At 34.8% G+C, this 20,000-nt stretch overlaps 1 protein-coding gene across 1 annotated transcript in view; it reads right to left on the minus strand.

The window, feature by feature from the left end:
- LOC113808474 (zinc finger protein 236) overlaps nucleotides 1–20,000 on the minus strand; it is a 22,256-nt gene that overhangs the window by 1,844 nt on the left and 412 nt on the right. Inside the window, exons 2-23 of the mRNA XM_027359894.2 lie at nucleotides 17,984–18,120; nucleotides 17,307–17,503; nucleotides 16,482–16,579; nucleotides 15,504–15,663; nucleotides 14,072–14,203; nucleotides 13,241–13,402; nucleotides 12,898–13,062; nucleotides 12,627–12,773; nucleotides 12,335–12,484; nucleotides 11,696–11,819; nucleotides 11,399–11,547; nucleotides 11,032–11,109; nucleotides 9,848–9,959; nucleotides 9,018–9,165; nucleotides 7,511–7,649; nucleotides 7,126–7,265; nucleotides 5,547–5,728; nucleotides 5,112–5,292; nucleotides 2,712–2,847; nucleotides 1,281–1,613; nucleotides 354–1,086; nucleotides 12–226 (exon numbers count right to left, since the gene is read on the minus strand). Of these exons, the coding sequence (XP_027215695.2) occupies nucleotides 12–226; nucleotides 354–1,086; nucleotides 1,281–1,613; nucleotides 2,712–2,847; nucleotides 5,112–5,292; nucleotides 5,547–5,728; nucleotides 7,126–7,265; nucleotides 7,511–7,649; nucleotides 9,018–9,165; nucleotides 9,848–9,959; nucleotides 11,032–11,109; nucleotides 11,399–11,547; nucleotides 11,696–11,819; nucleotides 12,335–12,484; nucleotides 12,627–12,773; nucleotides 12,898–13,062; nucleotides 13,241–13,402; nucleotides 14,072–14,203; nucleotides 15,504–15,663; nucleotides 16,482–16,579; nucleotides 17,307–17,503; nucleotides 17,984–18,113 (4,011 nt within the window). The 5' untranslated portion in view covers nucleotides 18,114–18,120. The remainder of the gene's footprint in view (nucleotides 1–11; nucleotides 227–353; nucleotides 1,087–1,280; nucleotides 1,614–2,711; nucleotides 2,848–5,111; nucleotides 5,293–5,546; nucleotides 5,729–7,125; nucleotides 7,266–7,510; nucleotides 7,650–9,017; nucleotides 9,166–9,847; nucleotides 9,960–11,031; nucleotides 11,110–11,398; nucleotides 11,548–11,695; nucleotides 11,820–12,334; nucleotides 12,485–12,626; nucleotides 12,774–12,897; nucleotides 13,063–13,240; nucleotides 13,403–14,071; nucleotides 14,204–15,503; nucleotides 15,664–16,481; nucleotides 16,580–17,306; nucleotides 17,504–17,983; nucleotides 18,121–20,000) is intronic.

Genomic DNA, 20,000 nt, shown 5'->3' on the forward strand with positions numbered 1-20,000 from the left:
AAGTAACATACTGGGACATGCAAAGTAAATCCATCTGAAAATCCTTGGTGATCGAAGTTGGCCTCTAACAAAGTTGTTGATGAAGCATCATTTTCATTGATTGAGGTAGGATGCGAGGCTACAACTCTCCCCTCGTCGTCACTCTCAACTAGAGTGCTGGCCAGTCCATCAGCTGTTGCATTCATTGTTTCTCCCGTAAGACTAGATTCTCCAGTGCCAAGAGTTTCTAAAATGAGAAAAATTATCATTCATGTGTCATCTTCAGCAACTTTTTATGACATATCCACAAGCTTTAATAATATGCTAGTAAAAATATCATCAAAAACAATTGATTTGTATCATTATTCCCTCACCTGAATTGACTTCATTGTTTGCACTTGTAATGACAGCGCCCCGACCACCTTCCAATTGCAGGTTTGTCTGTATGACCTGTGAGCTGTATTGGGTGTTTTCACTCATCACTGATGTTGGTATTGTGACCATGTCAAGACCCCCAGGATCACCCAAGTTGTTGAAGTCCTGGGTGTGGTCCAGAATGGCCTGCCGCGAGGTGAGTGAAGTAGCATAACGAGCATTTTCTGACTCACTCAGGATGCTCGGCTGGGCCTGAATCACTGAGGTAACATTGGCTGAATCCTCCCTTGCGGGTCCTTGTATCACAGATGGCTGGTGGACAGTCAGCACACTTCCACCAGAAGAATTGGGTATAGTCAGGATGGTTGTGCCACCATTCTCCCGTGAGAGTTCACTTGGTAATGAGGAACCTGAATCCTGTCCAGAGGCTGAGTGTGGCAGTAAGATGGAGGTACCATTGCTGCCTTGGAGAATTGATGTACCATTTGCCCCCTGAAGGAGGGGTGTTGCCCCACTCACCTGGTTTGCAGAGGAATTTGGAAGCAGGATGGATGATGCAGATGAATGAGGTATAAGAACAGAGGAACCACCTAGGTGTGTTGTAATTGTTGCAGGCTGAGAGGTTAAGATGACTGCCTCTCCAGACCCTAGACCATGATCCACTCCAGTCTGGAGGTCAGCCAGAGTAAGACCACTTTCACCGACACTTTGTGTGAATGAAGTTGGAAGAACCTGAAAGTATAAGATGTTTTCTTGGTGTAATTTACATATGCAGAAAATAGTTATCAAAGAAGTTAAAACACCCGTACTTAACATCATTACTACTAGTCCTATAGACAAACACATACATTAGTAGCCTTCCTAAAAAATAACAGATACTAAAAAAAAACAAAAAAAAACAGTTACTGTTTTTATAATGACCTCACCTGAGATGATGAGAGATCTTCCTGCTGGTGCTGGTGCTGATGCTGTGCCTGCTGCTGAAGATCACCAGAGAGTGGAAAGTCACCCTCCTGAAAAACGCTGGTCATACCTGCGAGGTCAGGAACAATGACGTCTGAGTCAGACAGGGAGGGAGTGGCAGCCTGTTGACTGTAGAGAGTGGCCGCCAGCAATGCTTGGTTATTGCCTTGTAGGTTTGACCCAGCTGCTCTCATTGCTTCCATGGCCAGCTCTTGCTTGTGAGTCTTCATGTGTTTTTTGCAGTTTGTGTTTGTTTTGAACGTTTTCTGGCAGTAGGGGCACATATATGGACGGTCCTACAGGGAAAGAGGGATTTTATACATTCTCATTCATTGTCAACACGATCATATCAATATATACACACTTTTCTGATGTGAAAAAAATGGTCCATATTGTTATGACCTATATTTTTTCAATTGGTTTCTTTCAAGAACAGTTATTTACTTTTGATTCAAATTTGATTTCAAATATTTGCCTAAACTAATTCAACCCGTTGGATGCGGTTGCGTTACGGAAATCACAGTGCTGAAAACAATGGCAGTGGGTTATGTAAATAGCCAACATCCCGAGCATGCGGTGCATATGCCGGGCACATACGAACACCCATGAGCGGTGACGAGACTCTGTGCCTCCCCTTTATAAAGTAATTTTTTGTAAACTTTTTTAGCTTTATCCCCATTTTTCAATGTCCATATTTGTCTTTTGATTTGCTTTATCCAGATGATAATATCTTATTTTCCTTGCACAGACTCCATATCATCTCTCTATGCAAGAAAAAAAATATGGAACATTTGGTATTTGTCACATATATATAATTTTTTCATAATTTTCAATTTTATGTAATATAACCTGCACTGCTGCTCACAGCAGCCAGGATTATGGAAATGGCATCCTCCCTGGAGCCGGCACTCTTCCAATCACTGCATACACGTTACATTCCACATTCATTTATCAATGGGAATAATGCTAAAGCCCCCATCTATGCACCAAATTATTCAAATCACACTCCAAGAGGTTTGTGCACTTGTGGCCAGACTTTTCCATCACCCTGGCCTTCGCCCACAATGCCAATTTTGTGTCACCCGGCCTGCGGCCATTTTGGCCAATGACGGCATGTTCACGTCACCTAGCCCTTGCCCCAGATTTTTCCTTGAAAGGACTGTAACATTATCTGGATCGTAGGGGTTAATACAGATCAAATTTATTCACCTACTTCCTGAACTATCTCCTTTTTCTTTAAACAATGCTCATTAGTCTTGGCTGAGAATTACGTGAATAAGGCTTCGTTCCATCATTACATCAAAGGAGAGATGCCAGTGCGTTATGTAAAGTACAGATATATTGAACTAAATAATAAGACAAATTAAAAAATTAAAAACAAAGCTTATACAAACCGTTGAATGTGTAGTTCTGTGTCTTTTCAGACTTCCACTGGTAGCAAAGAGACCATTGCATATTGTGCACTTGTGTGTTCTCTGTCCTGTGTGCGTCTTGAAGTGTGATTTCAAAACACTCAAAGAATTAAACTGCCTGTAATAAAAGAGATTGCTCATTACACTAATTTTCATTGTAAATATCTATACCCATATTGATACTTTAAACAACAATCAAAAGAGAGAGAGAGAGAAAAAAAAAAAAAAAAAAAAAAAAAAGGAAAGAAAAGTGGTACTCATCAGGGAGTACACGAAGGTTTTTTTTTTTTGACCTTTTGGCTGTGGCCAATGTCTACTGTATATGCATATAAGGTAATCAGCAGGAAATTGGCCCTGCTAAAATTCATGACATCAGCAGGTAGATATCAGAGTAGTTCACTGCTAACAGGAACCAACCAGAAGCAGCACTAGCAAATCTGGCATGAAAAGTGCTAACATTGCCAATTGTGCTCATTGTACAAGTGGCAGCAGATAACCAAGGTTATCTGCTAGTCCTGCAATGTGCCATTATGCCAATTTTGCAACTGGCATTAAAAATGGGAGTGAATTAGAACATGATAAAATAAAACACAATAACAAAAATCTTCCTATTTTCATATTCCTCTGCAGTCAATTCTACAATGCTTTTATTTCACAAACTCTAAAGCACTGTATGAGCTAAAATGAATACTATATTCCATATTCAATCTGTTGCAACCTTCACAAAAAAGATTTTCATTACTCTTTGAATAATACATGGAGTGCTTCTATTACACTTCAGAAAATTCATATAATAACTCTAAAGAAGTAGTTCCCAACCATGGGTTGCAACCCCATGCGGTGAATCCCCTTGAGGGTCTTTGGGGAAAAAACACTGTTGCCCAATTTTATAGCTTTGAGAAAGTGGTTGCGAATGTATAAAGATTGGTAAAGGTGCCGTCCATCTGGTCTTGCGTACATACAGGCCTGGCTGTAAGCGTGGCTATCTGGGCCAAATCCGTCACTCTGGTGCGAAATCTGAGGGCTGAGGGGAGCTACCAATAATACGAATGAGATCATGTTTTTCCTTGTGTATCTCCAAACTTTCTAGGGTGCAAGTTCAAATTATATTGATCATTTCATTTAAAGAAATGAACAATATCTATAAAGTCAACAAAAGTTATATATGAAATTTTATATAAAACATTTAGTGTTAATAATCACAAATTTGTTTTGTTTTCTTATCAACAAAAACAAATAAACAAGAAATGGCTAATATGAAACAGGATCTACACTTGTGTTGATGGACTGTCGGACTGCTGTTATTAATTTTGAATTTGCAAATCTGTTTCTGTCCTTCTTTCTTCAAAAAATATGTGCCATAAAACAGGAAACTATAGTGAAACAGGGAACAACTCATTGTGCTCCATGTTGCTCAAAAGAGAAGTACTCTGCATGGTGTGAGAGGCATGTGTGGTCTATTACAGCAGTCCTTATCGCAATTGCAACACTACATCCAACTGGGCACTCGGACACAAGTCAGGTCCTAGACGTTCACAAGACTAGTTGAATCACGCCTTAACCAATGCCCTAAACTAATGAGAGAGCTAGTATGGACAAAACATGAAGAAATATTAAAAAGTGAACAACAATAAACAAAATGTACTGCTAAAAAAGAAAGGGTTGACAAAACAAACATGTAGTGATGCATTGCATGAGGGTTACAACACTGACAAAATCCTATTCTTCAAAGCTTGCACTGCCAATTGCCGTTAGACCCTATCTGCAAAGGATTAATAATAACACGGCTACTGCAACACTACTCAAATCAATACTTGACACAGTAAATTAAATATTCATAATAATAATAATCTTGATAATAGCAATAATAATAATAATGACAATAACAACTTTAAGATTAATAATAATAATATTAATTGTAACAATAACAATAATAGTAATGATAGTAATAATAACAACAACAATAATAATAATAATAATTATAATAAAAAAAAATAATAAGAAAAACATCAACAATAATAATAACAATAATAATAATAATTAACAATAACAATAACAATAACAATAAATAATAATTATATTTAATAATAACAATAATGATAATAATAATTATAAAAACTATAATAATAGTAATAATAATAAATAACAATAATATTATTTAAATAATATTAACAACAATAATAATAATAATAAAAAAGATTAATATAGTAACAACTGGACTACAAAGTTTCTCCTTAGTCCACTGAATTATTACTACAATTTCATTTCATTTACCTATTTGTAAAATCAATAACACAAAAATTATTTTTTTCTGCCCCTACCCCTTCCAAAATATTTGATATAGCCTGGTAAATTAAAAACAATCTTGAATCAAACACTTACTTATTGCAATTCTCACACTGGAAGGGTCTCTCCCCAGTGTGTGTTCTCTCATGCTGCTTCAAATGTGAAGATTTCTTGAAAGCCGCCGTGCAATAGTGGCACTTATGGGGTCGGTCACGAGGAGCCTCCCCAGTCTCAGGAAAGTAAACTTGACTGTGCCGAGATATCTGCTTTACAGGACCTGTCATTGCAAAATTGAGGATTTTTAAATTGACTGAATTGATGTTACACTCATTATTTTTTTTATTCTATGGGACTTGCAAGGTGTGTACTATAAAATCTGCAAGTTTATTTCTATAACCACTGTGATACAAAAGTAAGAAACACTACTCATAAAATACCCACAATAACAAGAATAATGAAATTAACTTAACTTATGAAAAGTACAAGAAAAAGGAAAGTTTAACATATAATCCAAGATAAAACATAACAGACCTGCAGTAGTGATAAGTATTGGCTCTTGGAGAGGGATATCCGGTAGGGGAATTGACCGTCGCCTCTGGGCCTGCCTATGAGGTGAGTGCATGTGGGACAACATGTGTGTTTTGCGGTGGGACACAGTTCGGAACACCTTGTGGCACTGTTGGCAAGGATAGGGTTTCTGTCCTGTGTGTAGCCTAAAGGAATGAAGAAAAAAGTCATAAAATTATATAAACACTGGTATCGCAAAATTTTCCACTATACATGCATAGGTCTATAATATCATCTGATTAGAGATATTTACATAAGCTCGTAACTGACCCATAAAATCTTGCTTAATACTGCTTTCCAGTAAGTGTATAGCATAGCAAAAGAGCCTCTATCACAAATACTGAGTATACTCAACCCTGTCCATTATCCAAACCCTCTCTACGTAAACCCAGTTTATATTTCCAATAAAATTTGTAGCAAGTACATACACTGTGAACATGTAAATGATATTATTAAAAACTGGAAAAAAAAAAAAAAAAAAAAAAAAACTGACAACAGGTGTATGAAAGCATCAATAATCAGTATAGCCACAAGATTTTCTTTGGGTTATAGATAATTTTCTACATTCTACTGTTACCTCAACCCTCTAGATGAAGTTGCATTAACATATTATACCTCTATGACAGGTATACCTATAGCCGTCAGGATGTAATGACGTATCTAGTGAACAAGTGGGTTGGCTGCATATAAGAAGCACATGCCCAGCCTGAAAGGCTATGCTCTTGTGTAATTATCATATTGCAGAAATTTCTGGTACCACCATGATATTGTTAAATAAAAGAAACAAAGAAAGAAAGCCATAGTTGAGATCACAATTAACATCTTTGGTCTGGATGCTTCACTGCCAGCATGTGGCCCAAAATATGGGCATTAGGCTTACTTAATTAAGCGGTCATTCTGGTGTGGAGCTTGTAGGCTGGGTGCACATAAACACTCCATCCCTTCCCTGTGCAATGTTTTTTTCCCTCTTTTTCTACATAAGCATTTTTAGTTTTTTTGCCATTATCCAATGTCTATATTTGTCATTTGATTTGCTTTATCCAAACAGTAATAGACTGCTTCCCTTGCACAAATTCTATGTCATCTATCTATGTAGTCTATAACTCAGTACAATGATAATAACAATAAGTAGCATTTTCTTATTTTCTGTAATATAGCCTGCACCGCTGGTCATAGCAGGCAGGAATAGGATACTGAGTATGGAAATAGCCTCCATCCTGGTACCAGCACCCTTCCAGTCATGGCTCATGGATAATACATTCCATATTCTTTATCAATGGAAATAATGCAAATGACCCTTCCTAAAGGGCCCACTGAGTCTAATTACACTCCAAGAGCTTTGTGCACACATGACAAATCATTCCCTTCACCTTGGTCTTCAACAAAAATTTTCTTGATGGTAAGTTCCCTTCACCTCAGCCCACAGCCAAATTTTCCCATGACAGCATGGTCACTTCATCTGGATCATAAGGGTTAACCACTCATAGTGTATAAACAAAGGGTATCTTATTGATCACATGGTTCAAAGGCTATGAATTCTTACCAAGAATGTACTTTGAGGGAGGTGGCTGTGGCAAATTTCTTGTTGCACTTGTCGCAAACGTGTTCTTTCACAGCAGAATGAGTCTTCATGTGGGCCACCAGAGTTGATTTTACGGCAAAGGCTCGGTAGCATTTGTTACACTGTATAGGAAAATAATGTTACTCTCTTGCTACTGAATCAGTGTTGAAGTCAGAATATTTTAACAATAGTTAACAGATGTAGCAGCAACAGTTTCAGGGGAAAAAGTAGTTATCTAACTGAAAACCCTTAATACATTATAAATGTGCTGAAAGTGCTGCTGCAGTGCTTTGAAAACTAATTCATTAAAAATATTGAATAGAGCACACAAACAATGAAAAAGCAACAACAAGCCTTAAGAAATTACCTTAAATGGCTTATCATTTGTGTGAATCCTCATGTGTCGCACGAGGTCTGAGGGTTTTTTGAACTCTTTGCTGCAGTCCTTGTAATTGCAAACATGCCACTTGACATCCCCAACCATCTTCACAAACACTGTGTATCTCCTGAAATTTAATAAAAAATAATTGAGAATCATCTTACAAATATTGAGAGTGCTTCAGGAAGTTCAGATATGAAACTTGATGAAAGATGTGTGGTCTTTAATAATCAACCACTTTATGATGGATGGCATCTATTCTCGGCACAAAGCACAAAGCTCATATGTCTGGTGGCAAGTATCCCTGCCACATCAGCTGAGCCCACTTTATTTTGTGTGGCCCTGTCTGAAATCACTGAAATGAAACAGCCTTCCAAAGAAAGCTTAAAAACTCTGAAGTTTATTTTACTGAAAAATCATATTTGATGCAGACATAATTACTGACAGTGGGAAAAACATAGGTTACCTATAATTTATCTGTCACTTAAGCATCCACTTAGTTTGGTGTAGAAAAAATAGATTATCAGCTAGAGGATCAACCTGGTTCAAGGAGAATAGTGATCTGATAATTCTTTTTGAATAAATAGAGATTTCATCTCCAGTCGAGAACTATTATATCACACAATGGAGTTACATTCAAAACTAAAGGACATGCCTTATCAAGAATATACAAGGTATTTCTTTTACTTCTTATGTTCATAGAAGTCTGTAAGGCTCATTGGGAATGGGTCTGACAACCAGACCATTCTAAAGGGCAACCCATTCTCTTTTGTCTACAAATATAAATAACAGAGTTGGCACTCCTTCATCCTTCCTTGGCTCTATTCCCTTCCTATACATGACTCCAATTTGGTTTCAAGTGTTTCAAGCCAACTATACATCTACATTTATCTCATTATAATTGTATCATCATAATGTATTATGCTATTATTTCATATTCCTACTACTGTACCTTATTTCAGTATACATAAAACAACATTAGCATGCATATGTGTCTCAAGTCATAGCTGCAGGCAAACTACAAAGCATGGTTAAGACATTCTTCTCACAACACACACAAAATGTGTAAAGGATAACAATTTTCCATCTTTTTGTACTATTTTCTTATATTCAACTGAAAATACATCTGGTTCTTAAAAAAAACAATAAACTAAAATGGAAAGGCAAAAAAAAAAAAAAAAAAAAAAAATATATATATATATATATATATTTTATATATATATATATATATATATATATATATATATATATATATATATATATATATATATATAAAACAACAAATAAAAATCCCTAGCAATATTGGACGATAGTTCACTCCTTTTAATATTACATTACGGGACAACTGTATTATGAAATAAATATACGGTAACATTATCAATGACTAAAAATCAATAGCTATTTAAAACAATTTTAGGGACTTCGCTCCTGATATCAGCATTACTAACAATGAGACTATCAATACCATCGGTATGCAAAAGTTGGAACAACTCACTTCATGCCACACTCATTGCTTCTGTCGATGAGAGTAATCACACGCAGCTTCTTACACTCCTTTATCTTAGCAGCAGCATTCTGGACCCCCGTGATCCAGCTGTCGTCATCTTGTATTCTGTCATCAGCCTCCATCTTAACCTTGCCCACTGTGAGGAAAATGACAGGAATGTTTACATAGTAATATATAATATATATGTATGATATAATGGTGTTGATATCGTTAACATCAATAATAATAATAATAATCTAAAAAATAATAATAATAATAATAATGGAATTAATGAAGATGATAACAGTAATGATAATGTTAATGATAGTGATAAGAACAACATCATCATCATCAACAATTATAATACTACTAACAATAAAAAAAATATTAATATCGTAATTACACTAATCATAATGACAATTAGAATTTTCAATATCACAAAATTAACCCAGTGACACCTGGATAGCACCCTGTCCACTGTCACTTTAATTACACATAGATAACTCCACAAGTGCTTAGTCACGAAGAGGCTTATTACCTGATCTCACCTATTTTGGAAAGAAAAGTTAATTTCATTACTGTTACTAATGTTAATAACAAAATAATAAAAATGTCAAATGTAATATCAATGTTGAAAACTTATAATATTAGTGTCAGAAATTAAAAATTCAAGGGAAGAGGCAAACAGGTGAGGTCAGAGAGATCTAAATGATTCTTAGGTGGCTAAGCATTCAGGAAGTCCTCTATGTATGATTAAATTGACAAGACATAACTACACTGCATAGTGCAAGCACCCAGCACCAATGGGCTAAGATTAAACAAACCAATATATAAATTACTTGAATTGGTCTGATCCTTTGTTTGTGACAATCCACTATTTTTTAAAGCTTGTTGTAATATATCCCCATCGTTCCCACTCTCTGCAAGCCCCCCTTGCTCTGATCTGATGCCCTGCAACAAGAAAATTATATTAGAAGTTAAAACTGCTTTCAAGTCCAGTGGTAAATCTGTTGATGTTACTTTTGCAATTTAAAAGTGGAAAAACAAAAATGTAATCATTGTACTCTGAGCCTACATATTACATATTCTTTAAATCTTTCTTCAACACAAACCAAAGTCAAAAAATCTACATTATATCTAAGAAATATATGTTATTTCTAAATACTATACCTTTTCTATTTTACCATTATTATCTTATTGAAATATCGCATCTAACATCTAGTATCCCTGCCATTACCTGGATAAACCTCCCAACAAATCTAAATTTCAACAGCGTTAACTGACTGAGTATTGGCTGTCTCTGGGAACATTGCATATGTAATTGCTCTTGTGAGCCTTATTAATATAGAGGCAAGTAAGATGATTATCTTTTATATATAATTTTGTTTTTGATAATGAAATTGTAAATCAACTTTTGTATATACAGAAATTTAAAACAATACAAATAAGTAATGAAAAAGCAGTGAAACCTTAGGAAGAACTGTGGTCAAGGGAATGTGGAAGACATGTTATTCAGATTTGCTATGCACCTTTTATTTGCACCTTTACTTCCCCATGCCAGTGCATGAAATACTAAATATAAATGAAAAGGCTTCAGATATGGGATCCATTTTTCCACATAGAATTATCAAGTATAAATTTCTCTGAAAGATGATTTTTCAAATCATATGGGTACTTATAAATATCATTTCCAGGCTCACTAAACAATTCTTACATACCAATTGAGGCTGCTCTATGTTGTAATGACTATATACTTCTGAAAATTTATGCTTCTATCTGTCAGGTAATGAGCTCAAGGATTCCAAATGTATAGATGAATCCTAATTTTCCAACACTTTGCACGGAGAACAACAATTTTCCAGCCAAATTCAAATACGTGGAAAAAATTCATCTAGTAAATGTGACACCCTATATTTGGCTCATTTATGAGTGTTACCTATGTGTGACTCAATTTTCATAAACTAAACAAGATTTTACAATACAAAAGTGAACCTATGCACTTTTAACAATGAGCTTGGTCTACCTGTTCTCGCTGGCCAGTTTTCTCCAAGTCTAGGATTTCCTTGATGACATCTCTGATATCTGATGATACATTCAAACCCTATAAAGAAAAGAAATAAGGAATAAATAAAGGGAAAAGGATATTAAATTACATACAAGAAACCCTCATAAATATCAGATATCTTATACACTTCCTTTTCAAAAATTTCAAAATTTTCAAGTCTTATAACTCTACCGATACATAAAGATGTACCTCTTTCATATCAAAGAAGGTTAGGTCATCAGAGAAAGTCACTATATCTTACGGCACATTTCTGTATAGGAAAGTTATCCACTGATTAAGTTTCAGTGTTTTAAGCAAAAAACTACTAATTTAAACATATTCTTACAATGACTGCTTCTGTGGAGTGTGCCCTTGACTTGTGGGCGCTGAGGCTTCCAGAGCTCTTAAACACACATGAACATTCATCACACTCAAACATATGTACACCAGCTAAGATCACAGGGTGGACCCGTTTTATATGGCAACGCAAGTTACCTGGAAAATAAACAAATAAACAGTAAAAATGACAGTAATAAAAGTGACTATAATTTTCATTTCACTTTTTAAAAAACCATCTAAAAGCCAGAAACAACAACAATATCCAAGTAATAATTGCAAAAAGGAAAATGTCTATAGGACTTACTCTTTTGTACAAAATCTCTGTTGCAGAATTCACATTTATATGCCTTCTTGCCCGTGTGTATGTCCATGTGGATGAGCATCGTATATCTCTGGTTAAAGGCTCGATCACATCCAGGGTGAGTGCACTAAAACGTAAATTAAAATAAATTATTTATCTTATTCAGCCATTTCCATATCTTGCAACAATTCTAGTGCACATGCTTAATGATGCACTACTGTAATGGCGTTAAAATTATTTTGCAAATATTTTAAACATCTTTTTATGATTCGTACCTTGCATCAAATTTATATACCTCTGTTAATGTAAAGAAAAAGAAAAAGAAAAAGAAAAAGAAAGAAAAAAGAAAGAAAGAAAGAAAGAAAGAAAGAAAGAAAGAAAGAAAAAAGAAAAAAAAAAGAAAAAAAAGAAGAAAAAAAAAATATATATATATATATAACAAACAAACAAACAAACAAACAAACAAAAAATAAATAAATAATAATAATAACTGAAAAGATGAGATCATGCCTCCCGAAAAAGTATTTTTACCAAGTGCTTTTCAATAAGTGTAATAATAATAATAGCAGAGATTAAATGAAGTAAACTCAACTTCTTACAAGAAACCAATACTTCAAATCCAACTATGTACAGCCAACCCACCTTAAATGGCCTCTCTCCAGTATGAATCCTCATGTGTCTAATTAGCTGTGAGGGTTTTATGAAGTTCTTCCCACATTCTTGGCATTTGTTCTCAAATTTGCAGCGATCTGCTAGTCGTCTTCTCGGTTTTGTCTGTGTTATTTTCTTGACCTGTTATCAGTAGATCAAAAATCAATACCATCAAAGTGCTTCCAAACTAATTCATACACATCTTTCATAATCAGAGTATCAACAAAAATGACAAAAAATGTATTTAACGATATATCAGCAGCAAAATAAGAAAGTCTATTACCTTCTTGTGGACTTTCATATGATGCTTAAGTAATCCTTGGTTTGTAAATTCTGCTCCACACTCTTTGCAGTCCAGACTTGACTTCTTGTGTGCCCCTAGGCCATCCGTACCATCCCTGTGCCGCTGATAATGTGGTTCCAGCTGACTCTATAATATTAACAGAGCATTTAATTAAATATCAAGATGATGTATAAGTTAATAACTGTTATCATTTTTACCCTATACTACATAGTAACCACCATACAGAATCATGTGAACTTTGGCAACTCACCAAAGATACGAACTCCTCTTGGCAGATCTCACATGTAACAGTCTCATCCTCCTCATGAACAGCCAGATGGGCTTTGAAAGAAGCTAAACGTCTAAAGGTTTTGTCACACTCTGGACACACTAGTTTACCCGTGGAGTGTAATGCCTCATGGAGAAGCAAATTTTTCTGTAATGGGGGAGGAAGGGGGATCATGAGTAAATTTTCCAACCACAGTTTTTATATTGATTATGCAAATTCATCTAACAGTTAAAAAAGAGAAACAATTGCATGTTAACATGAAACACATTCTGAGGTCTGCTATCAAGTGTCCTGTACATCAAATTCATCAAAACATGGAACCTACTTGTACATTAAACGAAGCCTCACAATCACCACACTGGTAGGGTTTATCTTCTAAATGTTTCTTTACGTGTTTCTTATACTGAGCCCATTTTTCAATGGTTAGGTTGCAACATTCACAAGTATAAGGCCCCTTCCCAATGGGTGGTTCCATCTCAGGCTGAATCTGTAAAAAATTTAAAATGTTTAAAGAACATCATAATAAAATACTTATTCTAAAACACAACACAACACAACACAACACAACACAACACACACACACACACACACACACACACACACGTGTGAACAAAACGAATATTCTATTATAAGAAATAACTTTATAATAAAACCATCCATGGAGATTTATTGCTAAGACTGATGGTAAGTTTGTTTACCTAACCTTAAAAGGTTAGGTGAATAAATTTACTGAAAGATTAAATGTACACACTTTTAATAAAGAAATTCTACAGAGAAATCATTTCATGCAAGTAGAATAAATGTACAAGTGAAATCATAAATCTTAGAGTCCATCCCTCAGATCCAAGTCATTTGATTCAAATATGGTCCGATATCTAACTGGATATAGGGAACATGTTCAGGGTGGGACATGTGTACCAAGCTACAAGATGATGCTGTAGGGTTGCCAGTTCCTGTCTGTCCCAACTTTGACTCCTGAATGCTGTTGCCAGTATGCCAGTACTCAATAAGAGTTACCTGAGTAGAGCTGACCAGATGCAAATCCAGGACCATGTAATTGCAGCAAAGCAAACACTCTAACACTAAGGTATACCACCACTCATTTAGATTGAAGATAAGATTTCATATATTGATATTTCTTTTATTCTTTAACTACCTGTTTCTTGCTGGGGATTTGTATTTGATGTGGTACAATTGTTTCTGGTTCATTTAAAGCTGAGTTAATAAGACTTCCTCCCTCCAGCGTGACTGTGTCATCTACCCCAGCCTCGGTCGCTGTCAGCACCATCTGTATCAAGAGAGTTTCAACAATAACAATTTGAAATGAAAAGTTCAGTATATTACAAAAATAATACCTACTGTAAATATACAAATACATATACTATGAGTGCATTAAAACTATATGAAATGTAACACTTATTCGCAACTCCAGTGTTTTTCTTATCTTTTCCTTATTTCTAAAACATTTTCTAGTTATAAAATAAGTAATTCCATCAAATTCTTGAAAATCTGAGCACTACATTTAATTAATTCTTCTTTGATTGCCACTTTCAGTTTTAGAATACCATGTACAGTATTTCCTTTGAATATGCCTCTGTATACATGATCAAAGGTTTCAAGTTGGCTTCAGACTAACTAAGAATCCTGTCCTCTATGTACTTATTTCATATAACTAAGGTCACTGAAGGTAAGACTGGTTTATGTGAGAGAGAGTACCATCTTGAATGATGCTTGTCCACCTTTCCTGTTACAGAAGAATAGGACAAACAATTATATTTTTTTCATGTAATTAGCCATTCAGATATTCTTTCCTCTATAAAATAAAACAGTTACCCAGACTGCAATAACTAAAACAACACAAAACCATTGGCAAATCTTTCTTCTTTCTATTGTACACAATTTTCTTCCTTCAAAGATCTTTACTGGTAAACAAATGGGTACAGGTTGCCCTTAACAATATATCCTTATTCCAGAACATGCTACATTAAAGACCTTTAGCAATAAAGTTGATCATACAGTTTTGTGGCTTGAGTATTATATGAAGGTTCCTATAAACATCCTGGTTATGATAGTTCACACAACTTTGAAAAGAGCACTTTAAAATATTAAGACACTCTTAGCAGATAATTTTCCTTTTCATATTCCTGTCATTTTAGGATATGTCTAGATAATGTTTGATAGGATCACACTTTATTGAGGCATGTGCAGGCTAATAATGAAAGTCTTTTATTTTCTATCTTTTGTTGACGTACATTAATAAATATCTGTGAAAAATTGTGGAATTGACAATCTTTTTCCTACCACATTTCAATGGCCATTTGTGAAAAACTGGGACTAAATCTTACATCAAAATAAAAAAACACCTTCAAAAATACACATGGAATGAGTTATGCTTTCACTGACAAGGATATAAAGTGCCTATGATCATGTGGCAGCTGTATGTATAACATATTAGTTTTTTGCTTATTCAGTCTTTCACCACAATAGTACAGTGCACTGATATTAGGACAATACTAATTCTCATACAAAGTACTAAATTCATTCCAATACAACTACATAACTAAAAAGGACATCAGATATGCACCCACCTGACCATCAACAATACTAAAAGAGGCAAACTGAGGAATTGTTCCATCCTTTTGTGTAAGGCACTCGCCAGCATTTGCCAATATGACCCCAGACTGCCCTATGTCTCCTCCAACCTGATTAACTGCAACCATACCTTCATCCAGCTGTAGGAATCCACCCCTGTGAAAAATATACAAAGGTTGCTAAACAGACAGATTTGTTAAAAAGACAGATGATAACCATTTAGAAAGGCAAACAATAAAATAATCATAATCTCTAAATGATACAGATTTTAATTATGGGTAAAGCCCTAAGCACACCATGTTTCATTTTCTCAATAATTTGTCATTTTACCTTGAAGTTGTTTGTACATAGGGTAAATACAAATTGGCAAATATTCTAATGATCAAATATAATAACAGATACAATTCTATTAGGGAAGTAGTCAACTTCTTCAACAACAGACATCCAAAAAGATTAGGAATCTCTTTTTTAATATGTGGCATAGCTACTGTACTTTTGCTCAAAGTATAATCATCATAACTCCAGAATTACTAATGTAAATCTATTAAGCAAGGTACTAATCTTCTGGAAGAGTGTGGTGTTGAATTGGAATTGTTACATATCTTGACTGAAAAGCAGCAACATCTTTTGTTTATGCTTGTTTAATCTTTCGCTATAATCATATCATTATCATTATTGACCATAAAAAAATATATAATTTTGAATCTATCTATACAGGCAAAAATATTTCAAGAGATGAAAAAATATATATAACTATATTAGGTAACTTAACAAACCCCAGGAATTAGGAACTAATATTTAACCACAGTACATGAAAGCAAAACTAACTATATAAAATAACATTAATCATCCTGCCTACACTATTACCATCAATTAGAACAACAGTGTACCAATCCTCTCTTTCTAAGGAATTTTTCATTTCACTTGTCATATTTCTCAACAAATGTCACAACCTATACTCTGCTTATACTCACCGCTCTTGCAAATCACTGAAATTGGAGCCAACACTCGCCTCAGGAAGGTCATGTAGCGGCACTAGACGGCTCTCACTCCCATCCTCTCCCATGGATATCTGAAAAGGTCGAACAAATCATGTTTCAAAGTACCTAAGGATCTATGTGACTTTGACCATCAGCACATATGCCTGTTTTGATTTGTAGTTAGTATTTTTCATTATATATTAAATATAACATATGATTCAGTTATTTACTTTGATGGAAGACATGCATATCATATATTAAAAAAGAAAAAGAAAAAGTATGAAAGAAAAAGGTTATTAATATTTGATTTCAGTGAGTTCAATTCTACAGATATTTTCTTTTATGACACTTCTTGTTTTCTATTATATGAACGCTCACTTTGCAGTCCTAGAATAAAGCATGTACAAGTTCAAGATGTTCTTCTTACATTTGACATTGGTTCATTTCAACATAAATATGGTCAGTCAGGATGAAACTCAGATTTATGTTGATGAATGGCTGTATATATGCTGAACATGGATATGAAAAAACATGGGTTATTAACAATTCTTAGGTAGATTCTTAAAGAATATACCTAATACTAAAAAATTATGAAATAAGATCACTCAAATATCAAGATATACAAAAAATACTTAAGGATTTTGACCATTATTCATGACAAAACAAAAAATCAACAGAGCAATTTAATACTTCCAGCTTCACACTCTGTAGACAAAAATTCTCTTCCCCCCAGAAAAAGCCAAAATGATAAAAAAGAGAACAAATAAATATGTAAATAAAATTAATAAATATACAGAATACATAAAATACTTTACTAACCTCACTGGGCTCTAAAAGAAATGTCCGTGTTCCATCAGGATTATTTTTCATAATGATGTGTGCACTGAAGCCCTGAGTTCCACCTGATACTCCAGAATTTCCTCCATTCCGTGAGACCCCTCCATCACCTCCTGGGTCATGCAACTGGACCAGCTGGATTGGGAAAGTAAGCATTCCACTTCCGTCTGCCAGTGAACCTGCAGAGTTAAAAAATGTCAGTGTACCTATATATAAGGGCATAATTTTTAAATAATAAGCAAATATATGAATGGCTTTGTAAATGCATAAAAAATCAAGTAAAAAATTAATGAGTATAGTACCTGAACAATAAATATTAGGATACAAATAAATAACAACTAATAGAGAAAGAAGAAAAAAAGAAAAAATCAAAGTATCCATCAATAAGCATAACAACCATCATAATGAATAAAGTATTTTATTAGGATATCACATGAAATAAGTAACAACAACTAATACATGAATAATTATAATAACTATCAAATAAATGAATAAACAAATATATACACATATGACATTGAAAAATTATGATGATGATGATGATGATGGTGATGGTGGTGATGATGATGATGATGATGATGATGATGATGATGACGATGACGATGACGATGACGACAATAACAATAAATCAAATAAAGTTGAAATACAACAATCCTTACCCTGAGACATTATATGTGCGTTTGACAGGAATGAGCCTGACTGCTGTCCGAGATCGTATGATAATTCTCCGGGGCTGACGACCACTGTGCCAGACCCCAACTCCCCACCTGCAACCTCCGTCACCTCCATTTTTAATCTGAAATACAGAGGCAGTATTACATTCACATTCATTACCTTGAATGAATTTTTTTATTGTTTCTTAATTTTCTTTCTCTTTTCCTTCAACTCTATTTTTTGCAATACTGAAATTTTGAATAAGCTTAATAAACAGAATTGAACAATATTGTCAAGTATAATACAGGGCTTTAGTGGCCAAGATATATATGATTAAGCTAAGGGAAACCCATTTCCTATTTAAAACTTGTCCTCTTAGGCAAGTTCTGTTTTTAAATTTTCCTCATTTGATGAATGCACAAACAAAGCATGCGTGTAAGTGTAAAGTAGAACTATCAAGATAATATTTATGAGCAAGACCTACTTTGTCCAATATGAGTTTAACATTCTATCATATCTTCAAAATCACGTTAAACTTCAAACAATAATTCTTTACAGTACAGTCCCCACCTCCACCTTAAAAAATTAATTCACCACTCTAAGATGCTGTGACTGGGCATCACCCATGGAGGGTGTTGATGCAACAACCCCCAAGAAACATTGTCTTCACCTCGTGATCATGGCAAGATAGCTGAAACACAGGAGCACCAAATGGATTTTGGATGAGACACACTTTTTGCAATCTTTTACCTTCATTTTTGGCGTTATCGTTCCTACCTGCCGATTATTTTTTGTATCAACGACTGCAACTTTTTGTCCTCTACAAGAAAATCATATTCAATTTTCTGTACTTAATGCATCCTTACGGTAAAGACTGACCCTTCAAACCAATTACTAATGTTTAGCCCTAACTGATCACTGAGTTAACAAATAATTATCATAAATATACTATATACCATCTAAAAAGAGGTTCACTTAGTTTCTTATTTGCCAGTAATTCACTAAGGCAGTCAATAAATTGTTCTTCCTAGAAAATGCATGACACCCACACACCAATAGTACAAAAGCCAATGGTGGATGATACATTGGGGTCTTCTAGATGTTTACCATAATTGCACTTGTACAAGTGAACTCTCTACGTAATTTATGAGGCCAAAATCAAGTATAAATATGTTTTTATTTGTGACCCCATAACAAATGGCTGCCCGCATTTGAATACCAGCCTGAACTGAAAAAGCCCAGCTAGTCTCAACAAATGCTCTATATTGTTTTGTTTTTTTAAGAAAGTCAGTTTTCTCGCTAACCCCTACTTACATACTATGGCTATATGGATAACTAAAGGTCCATCAGATTTAGGGCATCTATAGCAAGCCGCTGTGCACTGGTCAATAATACTGATTTTGCGGGGGGATATTGCGGAGTTAAGCTATTTGAGGGTTATTAGGGTTTCATCAATTCTACCAGATACTGCATCAGCTGATACGAGTTCATCTCCTTTTTTCAACTGGTTAGAGTGGACCAAATTATGTCAGACGCTGAAATCCAACAGAACAGTCGTGGAATTATGCAAGATGGATCTCAAATTGATAAAAGTCCAATTTAATAAATGCAATGATTTAGCGTTCGTTTGGTTTTGCAACTAAAATTCATGGCTTCTTGCCAAAGCCCCTTCTCATGTAACCATCATCCCAGCCCTGTGAGTCAAGAGGAAAAGTTTGGCTCTCTCTCCGGCCCCTTCATTGTTTTTGAGTTTATTTAAAGAAACTCGTCATCTTTGTTGAATGTCTGATTATGTGGAGGCTGTTTCATCCCTATTTATCCATCTTTATTGAATGCCTGACGTTTATGTTTATTGTTCCCATTCCGACCGAGTCCAGGACAGGAAATCTCGCCGTAAGGAAACACCTTGCTCTCTAATGACGAAAACCAAGCCTTGTTCATTTATTCCATTGCTGACTCCTAATGGGGGCTTTCTCCTCGGTTCCTTCGAGATCTCAAATCCAAAATAACAGAAATCTGAAA

Source organism: Penaeus vannamei, chromosome 23 (genome assembly GCF_042767895.1).
Source record: "Penaeus vannamei isolate JL-2024 chromosome 23, ASM4276789v1, whole genome shotgun sequence".
NCBI lineage: Eukaryota > Metazoa > Arthropoda > Malacostraca > Decapoda > Penaeidae > Penaeus > Penaeus vannamei.